The following is a 23,690-nucleotide window of genomic DNA, read 5'->3' on the forward strand; positions in this document are numbered from 1 at the left end:
TAATGGTGGGAAGTAATTTGTTTTTCTTCAACACTTTGTTGAACAATTTTTCCAATACATAATAACAAGGCACATACACATCAGTGTTCATTACACTAATTGAAAACTGAGGGTGTTATGAAACAGAAATAAGAAAATAGGAAGAGAAGAAAGGTGGTCATTCAGGAATTAAAGTGTTTAGAAATGTGTAAAGCGACATTTGTGTAAGAAATATTTCTGCTAAAATAATCAAAACAATTGAAACAATGGAATAATATATAGAAAGTATAAGATTCATAATGAAAGTAACTTTACTATTTGTACTATACAACAAATAGACCAGGGGTATCAAACTCAAATACACATGGGCCAACATTTCAAAATCGGTACTAGTCGAGGGCCGGACTGGTTCAATCTTTATTGCAAAACGTATTGAAATGAAGTTATTGCACATCTTAAACCTGGAACTAACAAAGATGAAATTATTGCCTATAAAAACAACATCAAACATTAAATAATCAGTTGCATTCATTTCTTATGGCTCTGCAGCTTTTCCGGAGTCATTTTTTATGATTACATTTTCCCACAGCTACAAAAAAACAATTTCCCCCAAAGAAAAAAACAAACATGCCCTGTTGTCGCAAGAAAAAAAGTGCAAAAGGAAACATTTATTTAAACTCAGTTTGCTGCTCTGTGATGCTAGTTCAAGCCAGATACTTGGCATCTCATCTTGGGTGCAAGTTCATCAATGTTTGGGGTCAGGCTCTGAGCTGAGGAAATCCTCAGGATTGAGCGAAGGTGTGCGTGCAATATAACGGCGGGCCAGATCTAGTAGTAATTAGAAATGATCCTGCGGGCCAAAATTAAATCTATCACGGGCCTGATTTGGCCCCCGGGCCTTGAGTTTGACATGTGTGATATAGACTATTGCCTTCGTAAACCCTATTCTATGTTTACCAGTTAAACTGACACTTCTTCATGTTGCGGTATTATGGCCCGTGATCCCCTTCGTGCTACATCGCAAATCGTGAACTTAAACTTATTCTTAGTTCTGTGCAAACACATTTTTAGTATTGAGTATATCTTAATTGTAATGTAAAATGTAGTCTATTGTAGGCAATACTGGTTCAAGCTTTGGTAAAGCAGTAAATCATGTTTTGACCTCACAGTGGCTTACCCTCAAAATTCAGCTAAAGGATCATACACATTTATTGAGACATGAATATACTGCAACGTTTTTAAATGTTCGTGTAAGAATGTTTCTAAAATAGCCACTGTCATTTGTGGATGAGTTTATCAGGCACATCTACTGAACAAACAAAACAAAAAAAGGTGTGATATAATTTTGCTATGAATTCGATTATCCTGGAAGCAGAACATCATAACCAGGGCCCAGGAGTTCAAAACTTTTAATCCCTATCTGATCAAATCAGATTTGGATTTTGGGGAGTTCTAAACCAAAAAACAGGATTAGGATCACTTTCTTATCCGATCAGATCAGGAAATCCAATCCAAGCTTTAATCTGGATCAAATCTTCAAAATGGGTAGTTCAAACCGACAGCACAGGATTGGGATCAGTTTGATCCCAAAAAACTGGATTATCCTGATCCCACCAAAGGGGTGGATTTCCAGTGGATTACCAGAGCAAAATGTACTGTACAATTTATTTTAAAATATGTTTCAATTTAAATAAGATGGCAAAGTTTGTTAACTGAAATAATACACCATTTTTAGCCTTCATGGGAAATACATTTTATTTTTTCCATTTTTGCTCATGTTTGTGGTGGCCTATTTTGTTTTCAACCAAATGTTGATGACATAAATGTTTATGCTCATAAAAGTATCACAGCAAAGATTGTCAATCACAAAACGTCATTTAGATTAAAGTAAAAATATCTTCAACAAAAAAAAAGTCCATCATCTGTCATCACCTTTCAAATAAAAAAATATAATTAAACATTATAGATGTCTCTGCAATGTGGTCTCTTGTCTTCCTTGTATTATTTTTCATGTCCACTAGATGGCGATCGGTAGGATTAAAACACTGATATTCAGGATCTAGTCATCTTGAAAAATCGTAATCTCGATCAGGCTGATCCTATCCTGAATTGCTTTGAACTCCAGGGACAAAATCTGGCCGATTTGTCTGATCCTGGATCACAAAAAATGGGATTTCAAAATCGGATCGGATCTGATTGAGATTAAAAGTTTTGAACTCCTGGGCCCAGGGCCCAGGAGATGGCACTGCTTTCATTATTTTCACATTCTGTGTGAATTCTTTGTTCAAATTCTGAATGACCAAAACTGCCTATTTTCATGGATTTATTTGATGACCTATGTCAAAATAACTTTGATAGACCTCAAAATGTAATGCAGCCACATCTGTATCATTCCATAACTGAGAGAATGTTTATTGTCTAAAGCAGATGGTTATGTGGGGAATTCTAGTTGGTCCTTACGAATGACAGCCAGAAAAGCGGTCCTTCAAGCAAGAGCTTGATTTATTTTATGTGACAATTTATTTGCAGTTTTGATATGATACATAGCATTCTGAGGCTGGAACTCTGTGTCGAAAGTGTGGTTAATATTAAAGCTAGACAAGGGAATTTTCTTTGTAATGGCTATTAAAAGTAGCAATAAGTAAAAGTTACAATACAGTGTGTTGTGAAACATATCACTTGTCACCGGCTTGAGTTTCAATATCAGGATACATGTAGGCCTACTGTATTTATTATCCTTTCAAGAATGGAAGTAGCCTATGATGCCTATCACATACAGAGCTATGGGACAAAGTTCCCCGAACAGTGTCCTTCACATGCCTATACACAAGAGAGGGGGTTACACTGTCACAAGATGGAGGAATACTGGTTCAAAGCAGTATACAATGTTTAGCTAAGGCCTGTATAAGCAATAAACATGACAGTCATATGCCTATCTCCCTAGGGGCTGAACCATCAAGGTAATCATAGGAACATAGCTAGATGTTCAACAGTGTCTCATGAGCATCATCCATCATACATCCGGTTAAGTAGGCTACACAGTTACAGTTAGGCCTCTGTTATCATGTGCTACTCTGATATTGAAAGAGTAGGCCTACATACATTCAGTATTTTCCCAACACAATGTAAAAGTCCTGCAATGAAAAAGTAAAAAGTAGCTTGCTCCAAGTACTCGTTATGAAAAACGTGTGGTAGCCTACCGTACTTGAGTAAATGTACTCAGTTACAGACCATATTAAATGCACATTAAGTTGAATATAGCGTTGTGGGCCAGAGGTCAGCAAACACATGGATACCTGCAACCTAATGGTTATTAAGGTATATGTTCAGTTGAACAAAGGTGCGTGCAGGTATGATAGGTGTCACTACTGCACCCTGTATTTTGCTTATAAGCTTTCACTTGTTAACAGCCAACAAGGGAGCGGCTTTATCCCTACTTTATATGCGGAAGTTCACCCCAGTTTAGAAAGTGCACGGCACGGCCTACTTTTCCAAATGCTATGGCTCATGTGCGGAGATAGAGAGAGGGGGGAGCCAGTGGGAGACATTTTTCCCTCTTATGCTGCTGCTGCTTGCTGTGCCAATGCGCAAACAGTCCCCGCCGTGGGATAGGTCTCCCCAAATTGAGGCTGCGCTCGACACGATCATGCGATTGAATGACGAGCGCGTCATGCTCGTCTTCCTCCTCTCCTGCCTGCTCCGTGCGATCAGTGGCTCTGTGTTCCGCAATCCCCTGGGATACTGTACCGCCCTCGAGGAGCCTGCTATCGGCGTTTAGCTCAAACTGAATGGCTTCCCAGAGCAAGGAAAAACCGGGAGAGAGAGATCTGCGTCTCTTCCTTTGAACCAGCATCAACTTCCCAGCGAGGGGGTGAGTGTCTGTCTACCGCTGTGTGTGAGACGTCCTGCCGGGGTCGTCTGAGGATTCACCGGCTGCTGCTGCTGCTGCGGTGGCGGAGCAGCAGGAGGGGGAGGGTGTAGAGGAGTGAGGGGTCTGTGCCGGTGTCCTTATTTAACACCGTGGAGTAAGGTTGAGGATGAACGGTCCAATAGGTACGGGACAATAAAAAGTTTGGGAAGTAGGCTGTGCACTTAGGAGACGGGTCCAAGTTCTTTATCTAAAAACAACCTTTAGAAAACACACTAAAGTATTGCACATAACCATCGTGGAGTATAAGGTTTGTAGTTTAATTTCCTCTCTCAAATATGCGAAAATGCAATGGCAATCAGGTTTTCTTGGCACGGTAACTCGTTCGTAAAGAATTGTGCCTTGTTGTGCTCCCACCCCCCCCCCCCCGCTCCGTGCCGCACTGGTTCCGTCTGGCTCGCCCTCAGCTGCTGCGTGTCCTGGGATGACCTGTTGATGTCGGTAGAATGGAGAATGGCAGGGGGAGCGATTTCCCCCATCACCAAAATATTTAAATAAGCAACATTTTGGGCTTGACAACCGGCGTCGCAGCACAGCTACCTCGTCCGCACAGGCAGTAAGTGTATTGTTCATATTTTGAGTGTGTGGACTATCGCGGAAATGCTTGTCATTGTGCAGCTGGGGGCTGAGTGTGCATGAGGTGGATGGGGCGAACCCAAAATATTTAACAGTAGTGTTAGCTTAGCTGTTAGCCACCTCTACAGGCCCACTGCGGATGGGAAGAGGGCATACAACAATTCAGCGTTGTCAGCCACAGGGGAGCGGGGGACACTTACATAAAGCGAATATAATTAATATTAATACACTTAAATGTCATTTGAGGGCACGTAAACAGGAGCACGGCGTCTCCTCAACACCGGGGCTTGCTGCCATCCTGTCACCCCCCTCCCGTCGCCTCCGGTGCCAGCAGACAGTGGAGCCTCCCGGCGGGTGGACTGGCACACGGGTCGGTGTGTTAAAGAGCTGTTCCCCATTACCCGGAATCCTTTCCCGTTTAAACCTTTCTGAACGGAGGCAGACTACTGTCAGCTACAACATCAGCAACATTAAGAAGTTTAGAAGCTTGTCACGCCGGTGCTGCTTTATATTCAGGATCTCCCTGTTATATAAGAATAATCACGAATCAGGCCTGCTCATATGTCTGGACTTGATAGGAGTAGCACAGCCATGCAGGCATGGGCACATGAGAACCAGGAAATGCCTATAGAGGGAATGCATTGTGTGCCAGCTACCCAATGACTCCACACTAATCATCCACATAGCTGTGTATGAGCCCATGATGATGTTTACAATGGTATAACTGGATACACTGAAGTAGTCAGAATGTATACCTTACTATTAAAGGACTTATTCTGGATAAGTTCTGAAATATGTTGACAGACGTTCCCATCTTACATAAGCCGTGTTGGATGTGGGTAAAACATTCTCAAGGGTCACTATGAGAAGTCTAAGTTCTTAAGCATGCTGTTTGTATGTTTGACCTACTTTCCCCACCAGGCTAGTTGGTATAAGCCACAGGGTGAGTTCGGGTGAATGTAATTCTTTCCCATTGCTGCGCTCTATATATTTTATGGAATAAGGACCTGAGATGATCCCTTTCATCTATGCAAGCTTCACTGACCCTCCTTGGTGCATAAAGACACATACACACACACACACACACACAGTCACATTCTCTCTCACTGTTAGGGCGAACTGTGCAAACACACACTGCTCTCAGCCCTGTGTTTGTGTGTCTTTATGTGCACGCATGTGTGCTTACTGCGGCTCGCCAAACTGTAAACAAGCTGTATTGTCTCATGTCTGTGTGTGACTCAGTGTGCCTTTTGTGGGTTTGTTTGAGTTTGTGTGTGCGCATCTGTGTTTTAGTATGAGGGAGAGGGAGCTTGAGTGAGACAGAGACAAAGAGAGCATTTCTCTTTACCCTGGAGCTTGGATAGGTCCCAAATGAAAGGCTTTGGATATGATGGGGCGGCTCTCTCCAGCCCTCGTCAGTCACTCACACCAAAGTGGTAGTGTGCCTCACACAGGGTGGGCTTCAATCAGAGTGTGTTCTCTCAGTTTCAGATATTGTCTTTTGGTTTGTATCTTCACGTGTGTGTGCAACTTGCACGCATGCAACACTATAGTAGTCAAGCATCCGTGTAAAAACAGCTTTTATCTTAGCCCGGATACACATTTATGTAAATCTGTGGAATCCACTTATGGCTTCTATTCTGCTGTAAAGGTTTATAGCCAATGGAATGCCACGTAGACTTATCAATGGATCTGTTGTTCCCTTAGCTGTGACTGTGGAAGTTAGGTCATCAGTACAGAGGGCATATCATGCTTATGTGAATCTCTGTGCTAAAAAGTAGATTACTCACATTCTGTACAATCAGATCATGTGTACAATTTCAGAAATACGTTTTCTGTTGTGTTGATATAACTGATAGTGAATTCAAAGCTATCTCACAGATTCACGCAAAAATAATATAGCTTTCCTACAGCAGAGAGAACTTTGCTCCACTTTAATTTAATATTGATATGCATGATATAGGAATCTTTCGAGCGGATGCAGGGCAAGGAGGTATGTTTGTCTTTGAATGTTTAGAGAAGTGAACGGAAACATGCTATGTGGTGTTTGTTTAAGCCACACACTTTGTTCACATAGAATAACAGGACATGACCCAGTTATCTAAGGACAGTTTTATAGCTCATATAAGACAGACAATAAAAAGGCTTTCACTGAGCCCACTCCTGGCAAAAACAACCACTGCAAGGTTGAAGTGACGTGTAAGATTAATGCTATGTAGATTACCCATAAAAGCTTCAACACAACTTTGTTTGAAATATCAACGTCCCGTGAGCCTGCCAAAAGCCTTCAGTATCACTGTGTGAAGAATTATTTGTGGTCAATATGCCAAGGCTTATTCAGGACTTCTTTCCTCTAGAATCGAGGTGTTTCATAAAGAGTCCTGAAGTAATACATGATTGGATTAGATTACATTTAGTGTACGTTAGGTTTGAGTTTATCCAAGTAAAAGATTGTCGGCTGTACTGTGTGTGACATTCCTCACCTGTTTTTGTTTTAGGCCGGTTTTCCCTGAGCTTTCTGTCTTTTAACACCTTCATGTTACATTACACCTCCTCCTCACATTGCCTGCTGAATCCCTCCTCACACCAAGCACACAGCACAGGGTAAAATAGTTTTTTTGTCATTGTTGTAAATGGGCCTGCCCAACTTTATCCCACTGAAATCACTGCAATGAAATCCCTGTTGAGCAGTAATGTTTATAACACTACATGGTGACTCGGCAACATCCTTTCAAGACATGCTGAACTTTTGTTTAATTGTCGGTGTTATACAAGTTGTGTGTGGATGATTAACTGTCACTTATTGCAATTCTGTCATTCCAAGGGTTGCAAACAATCTGTACATTTTTTTGAAAAATGTCAAGGTAAAGTTAACTTTAAATATGCAAGTGTTTTTGACTGAAATATAAAAATCAGATTTTAAACATTATTTCACAATTTCTATTTCAAAAGTATACATTTAGTTCGTTTCTAGTCTTGCACCGCACTCAGCAGAAAACTCCTACATCAAATAATACAGATTATTTGCAAGCATCCCATGTAAATAAGAATTCAGTATATTTACAACCCTCTGCATACACAGTGCATTCTCCCATCACGTGTGCAACCCACAATACTGCTGACAGTAGATTTTGATCATATAGCTCGAGTGAATATTTCTTTGGAAAGGTTGATGATGTTTCAGTAAGGCAGATAGTAACCCAAAGCTAAGTAAACCCTTTATAACTTGGTAGCAAGTCGTGCTAAACACCTATACCATGTGGGATGTTGCTCGATTGAGCATGCTAACCAAAGTCTGTCAATACATCTATCTACATTCATTGTTTTTTTTAAGTAACACATTTATTTTGTCACCTAATCTTAAACCCTAGTGCACATTATTGGGTCTTATTTTAAAGTATCTTCCAAATTGTTAACTTGTTATCCAGCACACATACAGATCATGGCACATTGTGTTTGATACATTAATGGATTATGTCTTTTAGGTTAAAGGTTAGTTTCTATATGCATATGACCTGGTAAATACAGCCTGAATATTTTTTGAATTTGCAACCCTATTTATTCCTCTCTTTTTCTTTTTTTTCTGTCTCTCTTTCTTTCCCGACAAGACCTTTTGGTGGTGTGCCTAGGCGCACCATGGCCCAGACCCTCCAGATGGCGATTCCAAACTTTGGCAACAATGTTTTAGAGTGTCTGAATGAACAGCGACTGCAGGGCCTTTACTGCGATGTCTCCGTGGTGGTCAAGGGCCATGCCTTCAAGGTACTGATCACACTAAAGTTATTATTCTTTTCCTCTCTTGTGCATCAAAAGTCGGGGCTCAATTAACAGAAGTTTAGGCTTCAGTGTAAACAATCATACCAGATGGCAGCCATGTTGCTTGGATAATGGAACGTCAATATACTTCAAAGTAATTGCTGTTTGGACAGTCTCAAGCAATCGTTGTCATATTTCTAAATTGTTCCTTTTTCGTGTTACTGTGTTGGAGAGACCAACCTTTAGTGCTGCTGTACTTATTTACAGAGAGCGTTTTTTTCACATCAGAATAATTTTAGAGAGCTTCTGCTAAATTCCTCCTCTTTAGAGAAAGGTTTGGAGATAAGTGAAATCACCCCTTTGTAGTCTTTAATGGCATGTCATTTCCCACTTTGCTTGTAAACTTAATGGGTTAGATTGCCCCCAATTGGAGTGCCGTAAGGTTTGATTGGATGTCTTTTCTCACTTTAATCTTGGAGGATACTCTTAACTTTGTCTGCCCTGCAATCTTGTATCTCCCCAAAATCTGAGTACGGCTTTCTTTCTTATAACAGAGGGAGAACTCGTGTTTTAAGACTTCAATACTTCAATACTGACTGAATTCAGGTCCCAAATAGTTGGCAACAAATGCTGTCTTTTCTTTGAATATATTAATTACTTTTATTTCAAACTTTTCTCAAGTCTTTGTTATTTTGGTAAAGTTCTTGTCCATAACTTGTACATAATATTTATAGAACACGTCTTTCAAAAGTTCTAATGGGTTGCCTTACTTATCTGCTTTTGTCTCAGGCCCATCGAGCTGTGCTGGCTGCTAGCAGTTCTTATTTCCGTGACCTTTTCAGCAGCAGCAATAACGGAGGTGGGATCAGCAATGATACAAGCCCCACCGTGGTGGAGCTCCCGTCGGCCGTGCAGCCCCAGAGCTTCCAGCAGATCTTGTCTTTCTGCTACACAGGCCGTCTCAGCATGACGGTGGGGGACCAGTTCCTGCTCATGTACACGGCCGGCTTCCTGCAGATCCAACAGATCATGGAAAAAGGCACAGAGTTCTTTCTCAAGGTGAGGCAGATTGCTTTCAGAAGGAAGTCGTCAAAGAAAGTAACATAGTGTAGCGTGGACATATCTGAAAAACAAGAGGTTTTGAGTTTTTCACCTTAAAGGTCCCCTATTATACTGTTTTTCATCAATATATTATTGGTCTCAGATATATACAAACATGTCTGAGAAGTGTTTGGCTGCAAACACCAAACAGATCATTGTAGCATTACCCATAATCCCCTCTGTTTCAGCCCTGTTTCCAAAGTGCTGATTCTCTGTCTGTTACTTTAGATGAAAATAAGGAGCCCCTCCCCACGCCCCTCTGAGAGATATTTGGTTAGAAAGAACACAAAGGTGCTCTAGGCGGAGATTCAGGTGATAAGGTGGGGGTGGGGGGGGGGGGTTACCTTGGTTGGTGATTGGCTAATGGTTACACAAGCCAAAGAAATCGTTATGACATCATAAAGTGGCCAAAATCGGGTCCGCTCATTTTCAGACAGGTTTTTATAGAAATGGATCAGGACACAAAGAGAGGGGGTATTTTTTCCTGAGACTTTCAGAGTCTCTTTACACAGAGGGGACACATGTTGATGTAGAGAAGAAGAGAACAAGTGGATTTTGCATAATAGGTGACCTTTAAGTTGTCAAAGCTTTGAGCACAGTAAATACACACATCAAAATGTCATTCACTTTCCTTGTTAAGGTGGCAGAGATCTAAAAGAAACTATATAACCAAAATAATCCTAAGGGTTCATTGAGATTAGCGATCCGGATGAAGTGACTGTTTAAAATGAAGTGTTTAATCAAGTTGCAACAGTTTGAAATATATACTGTGCTCAGAGTTTGGAAAGGAACAACACGGATATTGCCTGCAACATATACTGTATGCACTATGAACAGATAAAGGCTGAAATACTTTGTCATCAGTGAAAAGGGCTTTTGGAAGTAAAATTATAAAGTGACAATGGTTCAAAAATAAGGAAGGGAGTCACAGATGATTTGGAATAATTCACTGATAACCCATAACACAAAGACAGACTGGTTTTTCTTGTTAAAAAATATACAAGCTGTTAGAAAAATATCACTCGTCACTAGGGATGGGTATCGTTTGAAATGTATCGATTCCGGTTCTGCTTATCGATTCCCCGTTTCCATTCCAAAATTGTAAAAGAAAGAGGTCAAACGTTTAGATAAGAAAAATATCTTTATTCTTTTAAGCTTTAACCGACATTTTTACAAATAAAAAATATACAGTACATAGACAATAGCTGTGCTTTATTTGAACTGAGCTATGCCTGTGGCAAGCTATTAACAGGCATTACACTGTGCCTTGTCTTTTTCTTTTTTTGTGTAGTGGAGCCTCACTTTAGAGCGTTTACCGCGATTCATCTTTGGTGTTATGAAGTGACTAAGCTCGTGAACTGTCTACGGGAGGGCGGGGCAACTGTGGACCTCTGTCGCCTGTCAGCGCAACATACATGATGCCGTTTAAAAAAATGAAGTGTGATTCTCCAGAACACACAGATGGCCAGTCCGCCGCTGAATTCCACCGGGTCGCTGCGGCGCAGACGGACCCAGTGGAATACAGGGTCTACCGCGTTTAGGAACCGTTAAGCAGAACAGAAATTGTGTATTTTGTATGGGTACCCGGCATTTTCTTACCGGTTCTCATCTGGAAACGAGTTTCGGTTCCCAACCCTACTCGTCACCAGTGTTGTGCTAGTTATTGAAAACCAGTAACTAGTTACATTACTAGTTACTTCATTTCAAAAGTAACTCAGTTACTTTACTGATTACTTTGCTTTGCTTCAATAATCAGGATACATGTATTTATTATCTTTGCAAGAATGGAAGTAGTCATCACATACTGAGCACATGGGACAAATAGTTCCCCAAACAGTGTCCTTCAGATGCTTAAATACAAGAGAGGGTGTTATTCAGTCACAAGATACATGTATACCGGTTCAAAGCCATATACTATGCTTAGTGCAGATTAGCTAAGGCCCACGTAAGCAATAAACATGACAGTCATATGCCTATCTCCATAGAGGCTGAATCATCATGTTAATCATTGAACATAGCTATCGTATGTTCAACACAGTGTCTCATGAGCTTCTTCTATGTAATCATACATCCTGTTACGTACACAGCTACGTAGTTATCATGTGCTACTCTGATATTGGACGAGTACATTCAGTATCTTCCCAACACAAGCACATATATATGCTTGAAATCAATGAGTTACGCTGACCCTTGATGTATGTCTTCATTCTAGGTCTCCTCTCCAAGCTGCGACTCCCAGGGCCTTCACGCTGAGGAGGCCCCCCCCTCTGAGCCCCAGAGCCCTGTGACTCAGACCAGTAACAGTGCAGGCCGGCCTGCCTCCTGCCTGACGCCGCTGCCTCTGGTGTCCCGGGTGAAGACGGAGCAGCCAGCGAGCCAGCCGGAAGCAGCCGCCCCCTACTCTGTTGTCTGCACCCCTGTGGCCAAGCGGCTGTGGGAGGGGGGCAGCAGCGGGGTCGGCTCAGGGGGAGGAGGCGGGGCTAGGAAAGCAGCCCGTTATTCCCAGGAGGCAGTGCGGGGTAGTGCCATTCAGAGCCCCGGAGCCCTGGGACTGGCCATGGGTATGGGGGCCAACGTAACCAGCCTGGCCGGCATGGTTGCCGGGGGCGGGCTCAGTGGCAACACTGGGACCAATGGGAGCTACGCAGCGGGCCTCGGCGTGTCAGAGGGGGCCAGTCCCGGCACCCTCAGCACCTACGCCAGCGACTCACCCATCAGCTATCACGATGATGAAGAAGAGGAAGAGGCGACAGACGAATGTGCTGAAGAGCAGTATAGGCAAATCTGCAACATGTATACCATGTACAGCATGCTCAACATGGGCGCCGCAGGTAAAGGACACGAGTCAGACCAGCATGTGTGAATGTGACTTAAATGTGTTGTATAAAGCTCTAATATCACATAACTAATGTCAGTGAAATTGAATGAATCAATATCTGGTGTTCAGACGCTGAACTGTGCACCGTATTTTCTTTTCCCGTGTGTTCAAATGATATGGTTTTATTGTAATTCTGCAAACCTGTTTCTCTCCAGCAGCTGGCGAGCGTGTTGAGGCTCTACCAGACCACACAGAGACTCGGGGTCGAATGCGAGGCAGAGACCTCACATGTCTGCCTGCAGAACTCGTCGCTCAGATAGGCAACCGCTGTCATCCCAAACTGTACGAGGAAGGAGACCCCGCTGAGAAACTGGAGTTAGTCTCAGGTATGGATTGGGTGTTCTCAAAGAAAACCAAAGGTAAATGCTTTTAGAGAATAGGGGTTTAGAGCAGCTGGTAAATGTCTTTTTCTATGTGTTTGTCTAAGGCTTTTAAACATTTGAAAGGTATATTAAAGAAACACAAATGCTATAATATACCTAGAATGAATATACTTATGTTAGATCATTCCAAGGACACTTTAAACAGGCCACTGGCAATGATATGTATACACATATTGAGAGAAGGCTGTCCTCAGATGACTCGGCTTGACATTGACATGCAGGTTATGTGCCAGTACTGAACATTTGATTCTGTGTGTTTATGTCAAGGACATCCTGTGGCAATGTGTGTGTTACATACTGTACGTTTGATTGAGAGACTGAGTGCAACATACAAAGATAAAGAAAGGAGGTGTTAACATACGCCAGGTTACAAAGGTTGTGTAATAAAGTGAAATGCACGAATGTAGCACACCATTACACTATTAAAAGGAATACACTTTAGTTTGGTTAAAATGGTAAAAAAGCAAAACTCTAAACTATGATATGTAACCGAAGCACATCCTCCTCACTCTCCGCCTACAGCTGCAATGTTTGATATGAATCAGACCAGACAAACAAATACTCCATTCCAGTAAATCAAAGCGAAGATCTTTATCATATTGCTGTGTATGAACCACAACATCTAAACTCAAAGAGATCAACCGTGGCCTGATGGGAGACAATAAGTGGTTCGTAAACGGGGATAAGTGCTGGTGGTTTATTTGATTCTTGGTAATCATTGCTTGTGCATTCTTTGCAGGTACTTCTGTGTATATATCGCGAGCCCAGCTAATGAACTGTCACGTGAGCGCAGGGACCAGACACAAGGTGCTGCTGAGGAGGCTGCTGGCCGCCTTCTTTGACAGGTTTGTTTCATCTGTCTGGGTCTATTTCTGCCAGTGCTTCATGTAAAGTTAGCAAAAGCTACATTTCCGTATAGAGAGATTATTGGATTTCTTTATCTGCAGGCATAAGAGGGATGTAACAACTATTTTTCTCTGTTGTGTGTTCTTATCTTTGATGTATCAGGAACACTCTGGCTAACAGCTGTGGAACAGGCATCCGCTCGTCCACCAACGACCCGAGCCGCAAGCCGCTGGACAACAGAGTTCTGCACGCGGTCAAATGTGAGTGTTTCTGTCCGAGGGTGATTGCCTTTAAAGCATTGAAACTATTTGCACTTTTGTGTGTGATGTTGGATACAGACAGAGGGGAATGTACCATATATTTGCATATCTTAAAGCTGGTGCAGAATTAGATTTATGGCCTACTTTAAGTGACTTTTGGTTGAAAGTGCAAAGGGGAGATTTCTGAATCTTGCTGCACCCATATGATCAGCATTAGGTAATAACCCACTTTGACCACTAGATGGCAACATCACCTATGTTTACATACTGAATATGATGTTACGTAAATGAAAAAGGCTCACTTGTGTAGCTCCTTATATGTTTGAGTTGGATTTGTTTCTCGTCAGTCAAATGTGACTTCATTTACAACTTAAATTACAAATCAAAGCCTGTGTGATCAGCAACATACCTGGAGTTATTACCTCTCTTTAAATGTCCTAACTCTGGGACACTGTTTACAGTAAAAGCCAACATCAACTAAAATGTGTCTGAATGTAGGATATTTTTTTAAGTTTTTACATATGCAGTAAAATGTTGGGATGTAATCCAAAATGTACCAGATGTTGCTTCAATACTGCAAGTGTTGCAGTGTGAGGCGGAGGATCTCTGATACTTCAGGCTGCTTCAATGCTCCTTGCACATTGCGAGTTGTGCCAGAAGCCCCGTGGCAAAGGCACGATAGCACACATTACTCATTTAGTGAAGTGTTTTTCACTTACTCAACATTTCCCTTGACTTCCGCTGTTAATTTCCGTCTGCTTCACGACACCACTTCGGTTAGCTAACAGCATAATGTGCAATCAGCCTAACTGTGTTTTTTTTTTTTTACTTTTTCCATGTCAGTTTATTGCCAGAACTTTGCCACGAGCTTCAAAGAGAGCGAGATGAATGCCATCGCAGCGGACATGTGCACCAACGCCCGCCGCGTGGTCCGTAAGAGCTGGATCCCCAAGCTGAAACTACTGATGGCCGAGAGCGACGCCTACACCGCCTTCCTTCCCGACGGAGTCAAGATGGAGGACACCTTGGGGGCGGACCCAGCCTTCGACCCAACCTCCCTGGAGGCTGCCGGCGGAGCCGGCATGGAGTCAGGTGGCTCTTCAGGTGAATCGCTACCAGGTGTAGGCGGGGAAGGAGGAGCCTTATTTTGAACTTTGTGTCCGGGGAAGGTTGAGATTTGGTGACACACGTACCAGTATTCCCCAGTTTTGCTTGCCTCCTCACTCTTTGGCCCACGCTGATCTCTCACATGTGACTGTCTATACTACACTGCTGGGGTCGACAGCTGTTACCCTGATGTAACCAGGACATGAACACTTATTTGCTTTATGACTGTACAATGAAGGTAGTTGAGGAAAGGGAGAGAGTGAGAAGGTTTTCTCCAAACTGTCCCCTTGTCTTTTTAAGGTGTGTAAATGCATCCACTGTTTAATATTAAATACATTCCTTGATATGAAGGTGATTGGTGGGTTACCATTGCAGAAGTGGAAGGATGGCTGTAAGGAAAGGGTTAGGAGTAAACCACTTCCAGCCTAGGAGAAGGAACTAAAACAATAAAATAGAACCAATAATATAATTTAACACTACCTGTTTTTCCTCCCCTGCACCTTCCCATCCTCGCGCTGCAACTGTTCTTCGCCACATCACCTTTTCTCCAGACCTAGAGAATCTCTCCTGAGTGTTTCACTGTGCAGTGTCTTATAGAACTGTCATCTTCCTCTTCTTCTGTTTCCTCAAATTGTAGCATGTTTCTCTGTCTATGAACTGAATACGTGATAAAGAGAGAAGGGGAACGCTTTTTACTGAGATGATTGTAAAGAGAATTTAAAGGGCAACGGGTTATAAAATATGGTCATATTTTTAGAAGACAAACTATATTTATACAAGTGCTCATGCCTAGAACGGCGTGAGCCGAAGAGAGTGAGAGGGATTGTTTTAAAATCTCGATCTTCATGTTTAATTGAAAGAGGTCTTGTCAAATAAGGAAAGTGCTATTTTTGCATAAAAAAGGAGTCTTATCACAAGACAGTCATTTATTTGTATCTTTATTTGACAGTGCAGAGAGATGGAATGAGCAGTTGAACTGCTAAATATGAAGCATTTCATCTTCTTTTCGCTAGCTTAAAGGAATAATAAGACTGATACAGTTGGCTTGACTGTTGTCTATGAGATCCATTTCTTGTTAGGTGGTGAACCTGAATAATTTGCCTCCTTTCGATAAAACTTTAGTCCACAATTATGAAGATTACTTGTAATATAAGGTTATATTGATCTGACAGCTCGGGCAGTATTCATGTTTTTTAAAAAGAAAAAAGAACTGCTGACAAATGCAAAAGTCACAGGGAATAATTACATAAAATAGGAACGTGCCTTTTTAATTTAAATCAGTAAGCAGAAGCTTGGTGGGTACAGTGATGTCATGAGGAGGCAATGATGCTTGAAGCAAATGGTTGTTTGGTACGATCCACGTGTGCAAAACAGTTATTTGAGTAACAAGGAGAGCCTGTATTGCACGGCTGTGTCTTTTCAGTATGTCGTTTATTCATGTATCTAATCTTTACGATGGAAATTCGAAAATGGCTGACAGTTTTGTTTTAGAGTTTGAAATGATTTTGCACCTTAATAAGAAGAACCAGCGGTTCATGCACCTTTTTGAGAAATGTTGTGTAGCAACTGAACCCCTTTTGGTGGAATTTGTCTTTTTGTTTTCCATGTCTGCCTGCGTTTCTTGTTTAGAAAGTGGCACAAATTCCTACTGTAAATAATCAAAACGACTGTTGAGTTAAACCCCAAGTGTTCTTCCTTTCTGTTGCTGGATGCATCTGATTGTGAAATGTTCAAAACTGACCTTTTTTTGTACGTGAAAGTTTGTATTTGCTTTTTTTGAATGGCCTGTTGGTCAACACAGGGGGTTCAGTATTCCTGTTGCAGTTGGTTATAAGAGAAAACGTTATGGGTATGACTTGGGAATGTGTTGTTAACCTGAAATGCTCCTACAGATGATTACTTTCTCCTTCTGGAGGGGCATTTCTAAAAAGGTTTTTATTTTTCTGAAGACAGGTACAGGGTAAAAAAAACAGGAAGGAATTTATTATTTTTAATGAAAGCAGTTGATGCAATCTTATGGGGGGAAAAGAACAAGAAGCAAGCTTAGCGTATTTTCATTTTTGATTAAATGATAAGGATGAGTTTACTGAAATAGTTTGATCTGATGGTTTATGGAAAGAACAAAAATGCAGTACCTCGTATTCTGTAATTAAGGGTAATGACAACAAAACCTCAGTAAGCTCTACATCTGACTGTAGATGCCCCCCCCCTCCCCCACGTACCTCTACAGTATACTCAAAGACTGTCGTGCTTCCTGTCCTTCATGTAGCTGGTGTCGAGTTTCACTTCCACAAGTTTATTCATCTGTTTCGGAGAGAGAGGCAAAGCAGTGGTTTCAGGTGGTTAAATCCACATTTTCAAATGTTAGTTTAATTTGCTTAGTGGCTTTTAACTGCAACGTTTACAGTTCAAATTACATCTCGATGTCTTTCCCTCTTTTTATAAATATTATGACACCACCTAAATCAGTGTGATTAACTCGCCATAACCAAACAATAGTTTGATGGACTATTACATGATGTGTTACTGATAATCTGATAAAAATATCAAACTTTTCAAAAGAAACTCACTAAAGTACCAGCTTTCCGGATACATGCTTGGTGTAAAAGGTTAAAAGGACCAAGAGACATGCCAATCACTAAGACATGAATTTAACCCTTTGAAGTTAATTTCCTATTTAACAACAAACGTTGTTAAATAATAGCTTTTTGGTACCAAATCTGTCAATGTTCCTGCCTAGAGATATAGGTATGGCGATTAATTTGCACTGTTAAAATGTCTACATTTGGTTCCATTATTAGAGGCATTGGTAAAAGGTGATTGCCATTGACATTCTTTGAAATATTAAACCGAGATAACAAAGACTTAATGAGGAAAATGTCTAAATAAAAGTAACTTTCAAAGACAGACGACTTGGATAAGTTTCTTTCAATAACCCTTTTACACGGTGACCTACTGAATGACTCGTACTCCATTTTGAGTAACTAACTACAGTTAAAATATCACAAGTGAATCAGTATTGACTCTTAGGAAGCTTTGCTTACGCATAGCAACCCAGTGCACATGCAGAAATGTCCACACCCACTGAGACTATCCTGCTATTGCGCCTCATGAGCCTAGAGTAGAATTCACTTTAGTTACGGGACTTGTCAGGGGTTTTTACCTATAGTGAACGTTCTCTGATGTCCAAAAAGTCCCTCACCCACAACCTACTTGCTTCATCTGCAAGAGGTGTGCTTGTGTTTCACTTTCTGTGCATTAGAGAATTGAAAGATTTCATGCTTCCTTTTTTTCTGTATGTTCTAAGCAGATCGTAATTTTAAAGTATGTGCTTACACTTCACAAAACATGTAGACCTACACACTTGAATGGATAAGGTGTGGCACGGCACGGGGAACCTTTTGTCTCTAAACAGTACATATATAAATATGATTATACACATGTATAGATGAATACTGTATATTATATATAGACGCACACATAGAGGTCAGATTGTTTGTTGTGCACTCGCAGCATGAGGTATATATTTACCCAGAAACGGCGCTTCTTCACAACCTGTGCAGTAATTGGTCTGTCCATGTCTTTGCCCCTGCTCCTCTCCCTGTGTAACCCTGTAGTGCCAGTGTACATCCTGTACTTCTCATCCTATTTCTTTCTGTGTTCCAAGTGCCAATAACTTTGTGAAAGCCCTGTAACTGTGACCCAACATTATCAAAGGTAATTGCACATTAACAACTGTAAAATAAATAAATACAAATCATAGAGAAAAATGTCAAAATTGATTAAATAATGAATATCTTAATAAAAGATTTGTAACAATTTCTCTTTGATTCCTTTTTCATTGGAAGGTGACTGTTCAGCTGCCTGTTGGTTATTTTGGTTTTCTTATGAATTTCATGTGACGCTAGAATAAAGTGTTAAAGTGTATAAGATTTTGACTATTGCCACAAAAAAAACACTAGCATTCCCTTTTTTCACCTAAAATGTACACTAAATATTTCATGTTATGTACTGTAAATAAGCACATTTTTATAAACCGACAGACAAAAACGTTAAACATGCATGCTCATTTTTAAATGTTCCCATGCACACTTCAGTACTCCCACCTGGCTGCCTTGTACTACCAGTTTCATGCTTTATGAGCATATCAGCCCACACAGTTATTTCTGCCTTTATTTGGCTTTAGTTTCAATCGTGAAACACAGCTACTTTCCATAGTTGAAAGGACAGCTGGCTTATAAGAACAAATGTACTGACATTCACTACAATAAAGTGAACAAAACACAACTCAACTTTGTATAAACACTGTAAAATGGGGCTATATTACATTATTAAAGATACACATTTACGTTATGCATTTTCAACTGTGATATTACCGTTCCTAAAAGTGAACATAAGAAATACACCAATTACCAATATAAACTTTAAACGCTTTTTTTATGGAAATGTTGGTGATAATGACTCATTTTTAATGTTATTGTAACAAGAACAACACATTCCGAATGATTCAACATGTGAGATAAACTACTGGGGCTCTCTTTATTTCAGTTTAGTTTATGACTGCCTTAAAACCAAACACTGCCGAACCCAGAGCTGAAAAAAGATCTCTTTTTTTAATGTCCTATGTTAGTGCAACACCCCGTGATGAAAGGATAAGTGCAGAGAATCAAGTGGATCTGCCTGCACACACAGTTCAACTTCAAACCTGTTATGGTAATGCATAATTTTCCCTCGATAAGAAATGTAGAAATGTGACAACACATGTATCCACCAGTGCTTTAAGCCTGCAGTAATCTCTATTTCTGACAGGAACCTCTCTTAGCATTGTTTGTATCGCTTAGACATTTAGTTTATGGTTGACCAGGGCCAGGGGTGTCAAACTCAAGGCCTGCGGGACAAATCCGGCCCGTCACTTCATCTGATGTTATTAGGCATTTTCTTATGGAAAATGTTGTGCATAACCAGTACTGTTTTAAGCTGTACTATGTCAACACATTTTAATAGATTGAGTTTTTTTAAATATGGGAGTTGTGTGTTCATGTTTACCAACACCACAGACTATTCGTAATACTTTTTTTTGGGATGTTATTAATTTTTGTAGATTTGTTGAGTACGCGTTTCCCCATATTTTGGAGCAATAGTAAAGGTAAGGGAGAACTAGACTGTTATAAAGAGTATTTTTCTTCAAGAATGTTCTTAGTATGATACAAAATACCTATTGTTTTTGACAGTTTAGTCTTTACATAATTGATATGGTACTTCCAATTGAGTTTTTCCGTTAACAAGCAGTCCTAAAAATGAACATGCACCAACTTTTTCTATCTCGGTATTGCAAATCCGTATAATGCAGTCATTTCTACTCTCAGACTTTGTATTGAATAACATGTAATTTGTTTTGGCCACATTAAGGGATAATTTATTAACTGCAAACCAGTTACATAGTATTTCTAATTCTGCATTCACAATTTTAACAAGATCGCCAAGATTATGATGGGAGCAGAGAATTCAAAGTTCAGGTTCAGCCTCAATATATTTGGGGAGAATTCAAACGAACCGTTTTTATTTGTAGACAGCCAAGCCCCCTCCTGTGTTCGGTGAAGCATTGTATGCTTAAAAATCCAATGTAGGATATAAACACGACTAAACTGCAATGATAGCAAAGCTGTGGCATGTGTTTTTGGTTTAATAAAGTCCAAATCATCGTTGGGCTGTCAGCCAATGAGTGACGTCTGAGGAAGATGAAAAATGTAAATTAAACATTGTTGAGAAAATGCTGCATCTCTTGCATTTATTGACATAGAAGAGCCTTATTGTTTACCTTTTTAATATCATTTTTTGTAATTTTCAATTACTTGGTTTTCGTGAAATTAGCCTGTTTTCCTATTAAAGTGTAACAGATTGATGCATCTCCACAGATCATCTTAAAGGCTTCGGAATCCCCCCCATTGTAAAAAAAACTAGGGCCCCAAACAGCATCTTGCATAGGGCCCCCAGATACAGCCCTGCTTGAAAGTAATATAATAGGCCTACATTTATTTTTAAGGTTACGTGCCGCTTTACAGGAGCACGTTGCCCATAAACTACATGTCCCACAATGCATCTCATTTTGTGACATGTGCACTGAAGAGTCTTGCAATTATTTGCAATTATTTTCCCTAGACTTCTGCTTTCAGACATATAACTGTGAACCTATCTGATAATAATCCAATGCAGAGGCAATAATATAAAAATAATACATTATTTTATTAATTGTATATATATTTATATGTATAGTTATACAGTCTTAAAGTTACAACCGGCGCTTTGAGTGCAACCATAATTCTAATGTGGCCCGTGATGAAATTGAGTTTACACCCCTGATGGTTGACTATTAGATGTTTTTGAATGTCGGGCGCCGTACATAATGGCAGCCCACTGCTCCTAACACTAGGATGGGTCAAATGAAGATAAACCGTTTCGTTACATGCATATTACCTGTAACGTAATGACAATAAGTTGAATCTTCTTCAATTCGCATGTACAATACAAATAAACATCCAGAAATACAATGTTCTGAACACCCAATAAGAAAGGACAGGCAGACAAATAAGCAATTAGTTAGAGGAGACCACAACAGAGCTAAAATGCCCTTTGAGTGGTTTGAAATGTGACCTCAATGAGAGCAGATAGTGAGTAGTGACTGCTTGATGTGATGTTTTACTGCCCCCTAGTGGACATGGATTGATTTCGGCACAATTGATTCAAGTGATTCAATGTGGTTGTTAAATAATGTTTCTGGGTCTATCATGATGTTGATGCCTTCTGAGCAACCACCTTTTTCAAGATGTTAAGTATTGTACCACTTGGGTAACGTGTCACCTGACATATCTAAAATGCAGGATGCACATTAGATATTATATTTAGATTTGAAACAATTATATTGCATGACCACAAGAAGGCACTCTTCGCTATAGCATTGCAATGATATGTCCAAATATAAGCTTATCTCCAACTCTTTTGGTGATTTAATACTAAACCATAATTGACTGTGCTAAGTTCCTAACCATCTCGAGGTAAGAAAGAAATGTGGCATTTTGGGATGCTAATGGTCACTATAAAAAAGTAATATCTAACGCTTGAAGAGTCTCAACTACAAAATAAGATCATAATGGATTATTAATGTCATTGTCAACAAAGGATTTCCCATCAACATCTTTCCCTTCTTCCACATGTTCATGCATCCCTACCTCATAGACCGACACATTTTCTCACAGTTAAAGCATAGAAAAATGCAAACGCCTGTTAACCTCTTCAACTCATGTCTTGTTCAAATGCAGCCACACCAGAAACAATCACCTGCATACCACAAATTATTATGGAAGTATGGAGCAACGTTAAAATTAGATGGCCTCCCATTCTATCTCTCTCTGTATCTCCAAAGAATACAATACACACTCAAGATTAAAATATATCGTTTATGATTTAATATGAATGTGATATTCGGAGTTTCGAGTTTTAACCGTAAATGAAGTAGGCTGTAAAAATACCCTGCAGTTTCTAATCATGATAAAAAAAAAACCTGGAGGAATGGATTCCAATGCCCAAATATGGGCTTAGGGGAAGTGGCCCTGACGCAATCATCACCGCTGTTACTTTAAATGGCTTCAGGAAACAAGGGCTCCCACTCACGTCATGGGTTTCCTCTCAGTATGTGCCACATGAGCAGGATGTGCTAAATATGGGCATCTGCCTGTCCTTCAAAAGGAAGTAACACACACTGGGGGATGGGTGAGAAGAGAGCACACTATTATAAACAGGCCTTCTGCTGTGTTCCAGAGAGCAGTGGATTTTTTCCATGGTGTGAGAAAGATTAAAAATAGATAGGGAAATATCTTAGATTGCTCCTGATACAGGGTTTGCGGATCAAAGGAACACATTGTAGTCCATATATAATGTGTTAATCATTTTTGAAACGTGTCCTTATCTTACCTGAATACCATTACTTGCTGAGTCATGCTGAGCAGAGATAGTTCAATGCTAAAAAAAAAAAAGGTTAAGGTATTCTTACACGACAGGCTGTGTTTGTATGTTAGAAAAATAAATGTTATAAGCAAAAGGACTGATTCAGTAAGACTGAACTAAACTTTGATGGAACACATTTTAGGTGGTTCAATGTATTACATGAAAACCAATGACACATCTTCCCCTAAGAGTGTTGATAGTTTTTACTACAAACACAAGCCAATGCGTAATAGAGATGTGGCTATTAAAGCAACAGATACCATTTATACCGACACACAATATTTTATCAAAACCAGAACCAGGATGAAATGGGTCTGTTGAGTATTTCCAATGTGGAGACAGGTGCGTGCTAGGCATATCTTTGGAAATGTACCACAAGGAGGGGGGACTGTTTGTCCAAACTCCACACTACAACTTGCGGCTACACCACGTGGTAGCCAGTTTATGAAACGTATAATACCTGAAAATTACAGACTAGTTTTACAGGCAGTGTCGAGCTGTTCCTCCAGACAAAATTAGCAGATAAAGCATAAAGCAAAACAATGTACAGATATACCATTCATTTCTAAAGGCTTGATGTTCTTAGGTTGTCTAAAAACATTTTAAGATTCCAATGTGCAATTTTACAAGTCTAATGAATACAAAAAGAAAATGAAACTGTATTTCTCCACGTGTTTATGTAGTGAATTCCCTTCTTTGAACTCGGTTTGAGTGACCCATTTATTTGTGTTGTTGTCTGTAGCTAATGCAATTATCATAGTGTGTGTGGAGGTTGCCTTACCAGTTTTTTCAGGGTTGTTTGAATAGCAGATTGGTTTGAGGCCGATGGGCGGGGCTCTCTCACATGACGCTGAGTGAGTGACGTCAGCGAGGTG

General features: G+C 40.4%; 1 protein-coding gene across 5 annotated transcripts; it reads left to right on the forward strand.

Annotated features, from left to right (window-relative positions):
• The first annotated feature begins 1,549 nt into the window (after window positions 1-1,549).
• On the forward strand, window positions 1,550-18,637 carry nacc1a (nucleus accumbens associated 1, BEN and BTB (POZ) domain containing a). 5 transcript variants are annotated; one of them, XM_079642270.1, is made up of 9 exons: window positions 3,932-4,157; window positions 4,315-4,463; window positions 8,092-8,245; window positions 9,029-9,298; window positions 11,553-12,171; window positions 12,374-12,577; window positions 13,341-13,446; window positions 13,610-13,707; window positions 14,551-18,637. In XM_079642270.1, exons 3-9 carry the CDS (start codon window positions 8,120-8,122, stop codon window positions 14,856-14,858), a joined length of 1,731 nt encoding a protein of 576 aa, XP_079498396.1. In that variant the 5' UTR covers window positions 3,932-4,157; window positions 4,315-4,463; window positions 8,092-8,119; the 3' UTR covers window positions 14,859-18,637. The 5 variants fall into 5 exon arrangements, with proteins under 5 accessions (XP_079498397.1, XP_079498396.1, XP_079498399.1 ...); XM_079642271.1 differs by lacking the exons at window positions 3,932-4,157; window positions 4,315-4,463 and adding an exon at window positions 1,550-3,850; XM_079642273.1 differs by having other exon boundaries at window positions 3,933-4,463; window positions 12,374-12,544.
• The last annotated feature ends 5,053 nt before the right edge of the window (window positions 18,638-23,690 follow it).

The sequence above is a fragment of the Notothenia rossii genome (genome assembly GCF_949606895.1).
Source record: "Notothenia rossii genome assembly, chromosome: 8".
NCBI lineage: Eukaryota > Metazoa > Chordata > Actinopteri > Perciformes > Nototheniidae > Notothenia > Notothenia rossii.

Coding starts and splice junctions, on each gene's coding strand:
- nacc1a (XM_079642271.1), top strand. CDS start 8,120: ATGGCCCAGACCCTCCAGATGGCGATTCCAAACTTTGGCAACAATGTT. Junction 12,578..13,340: donor GTTCTCAAAGAAAACCAAAG/GTAAATGCTTTT, acceptor CATTCTTTGCAG/GTACTTCTGTGTATATATCG. Junction 13,447..13,609: donor CTGGCCGCCTTCTTTGACAG/GTTTGTTTCATC, acceptor TTGATGTATCAG/GAACACTCTGGCTAACAGCT.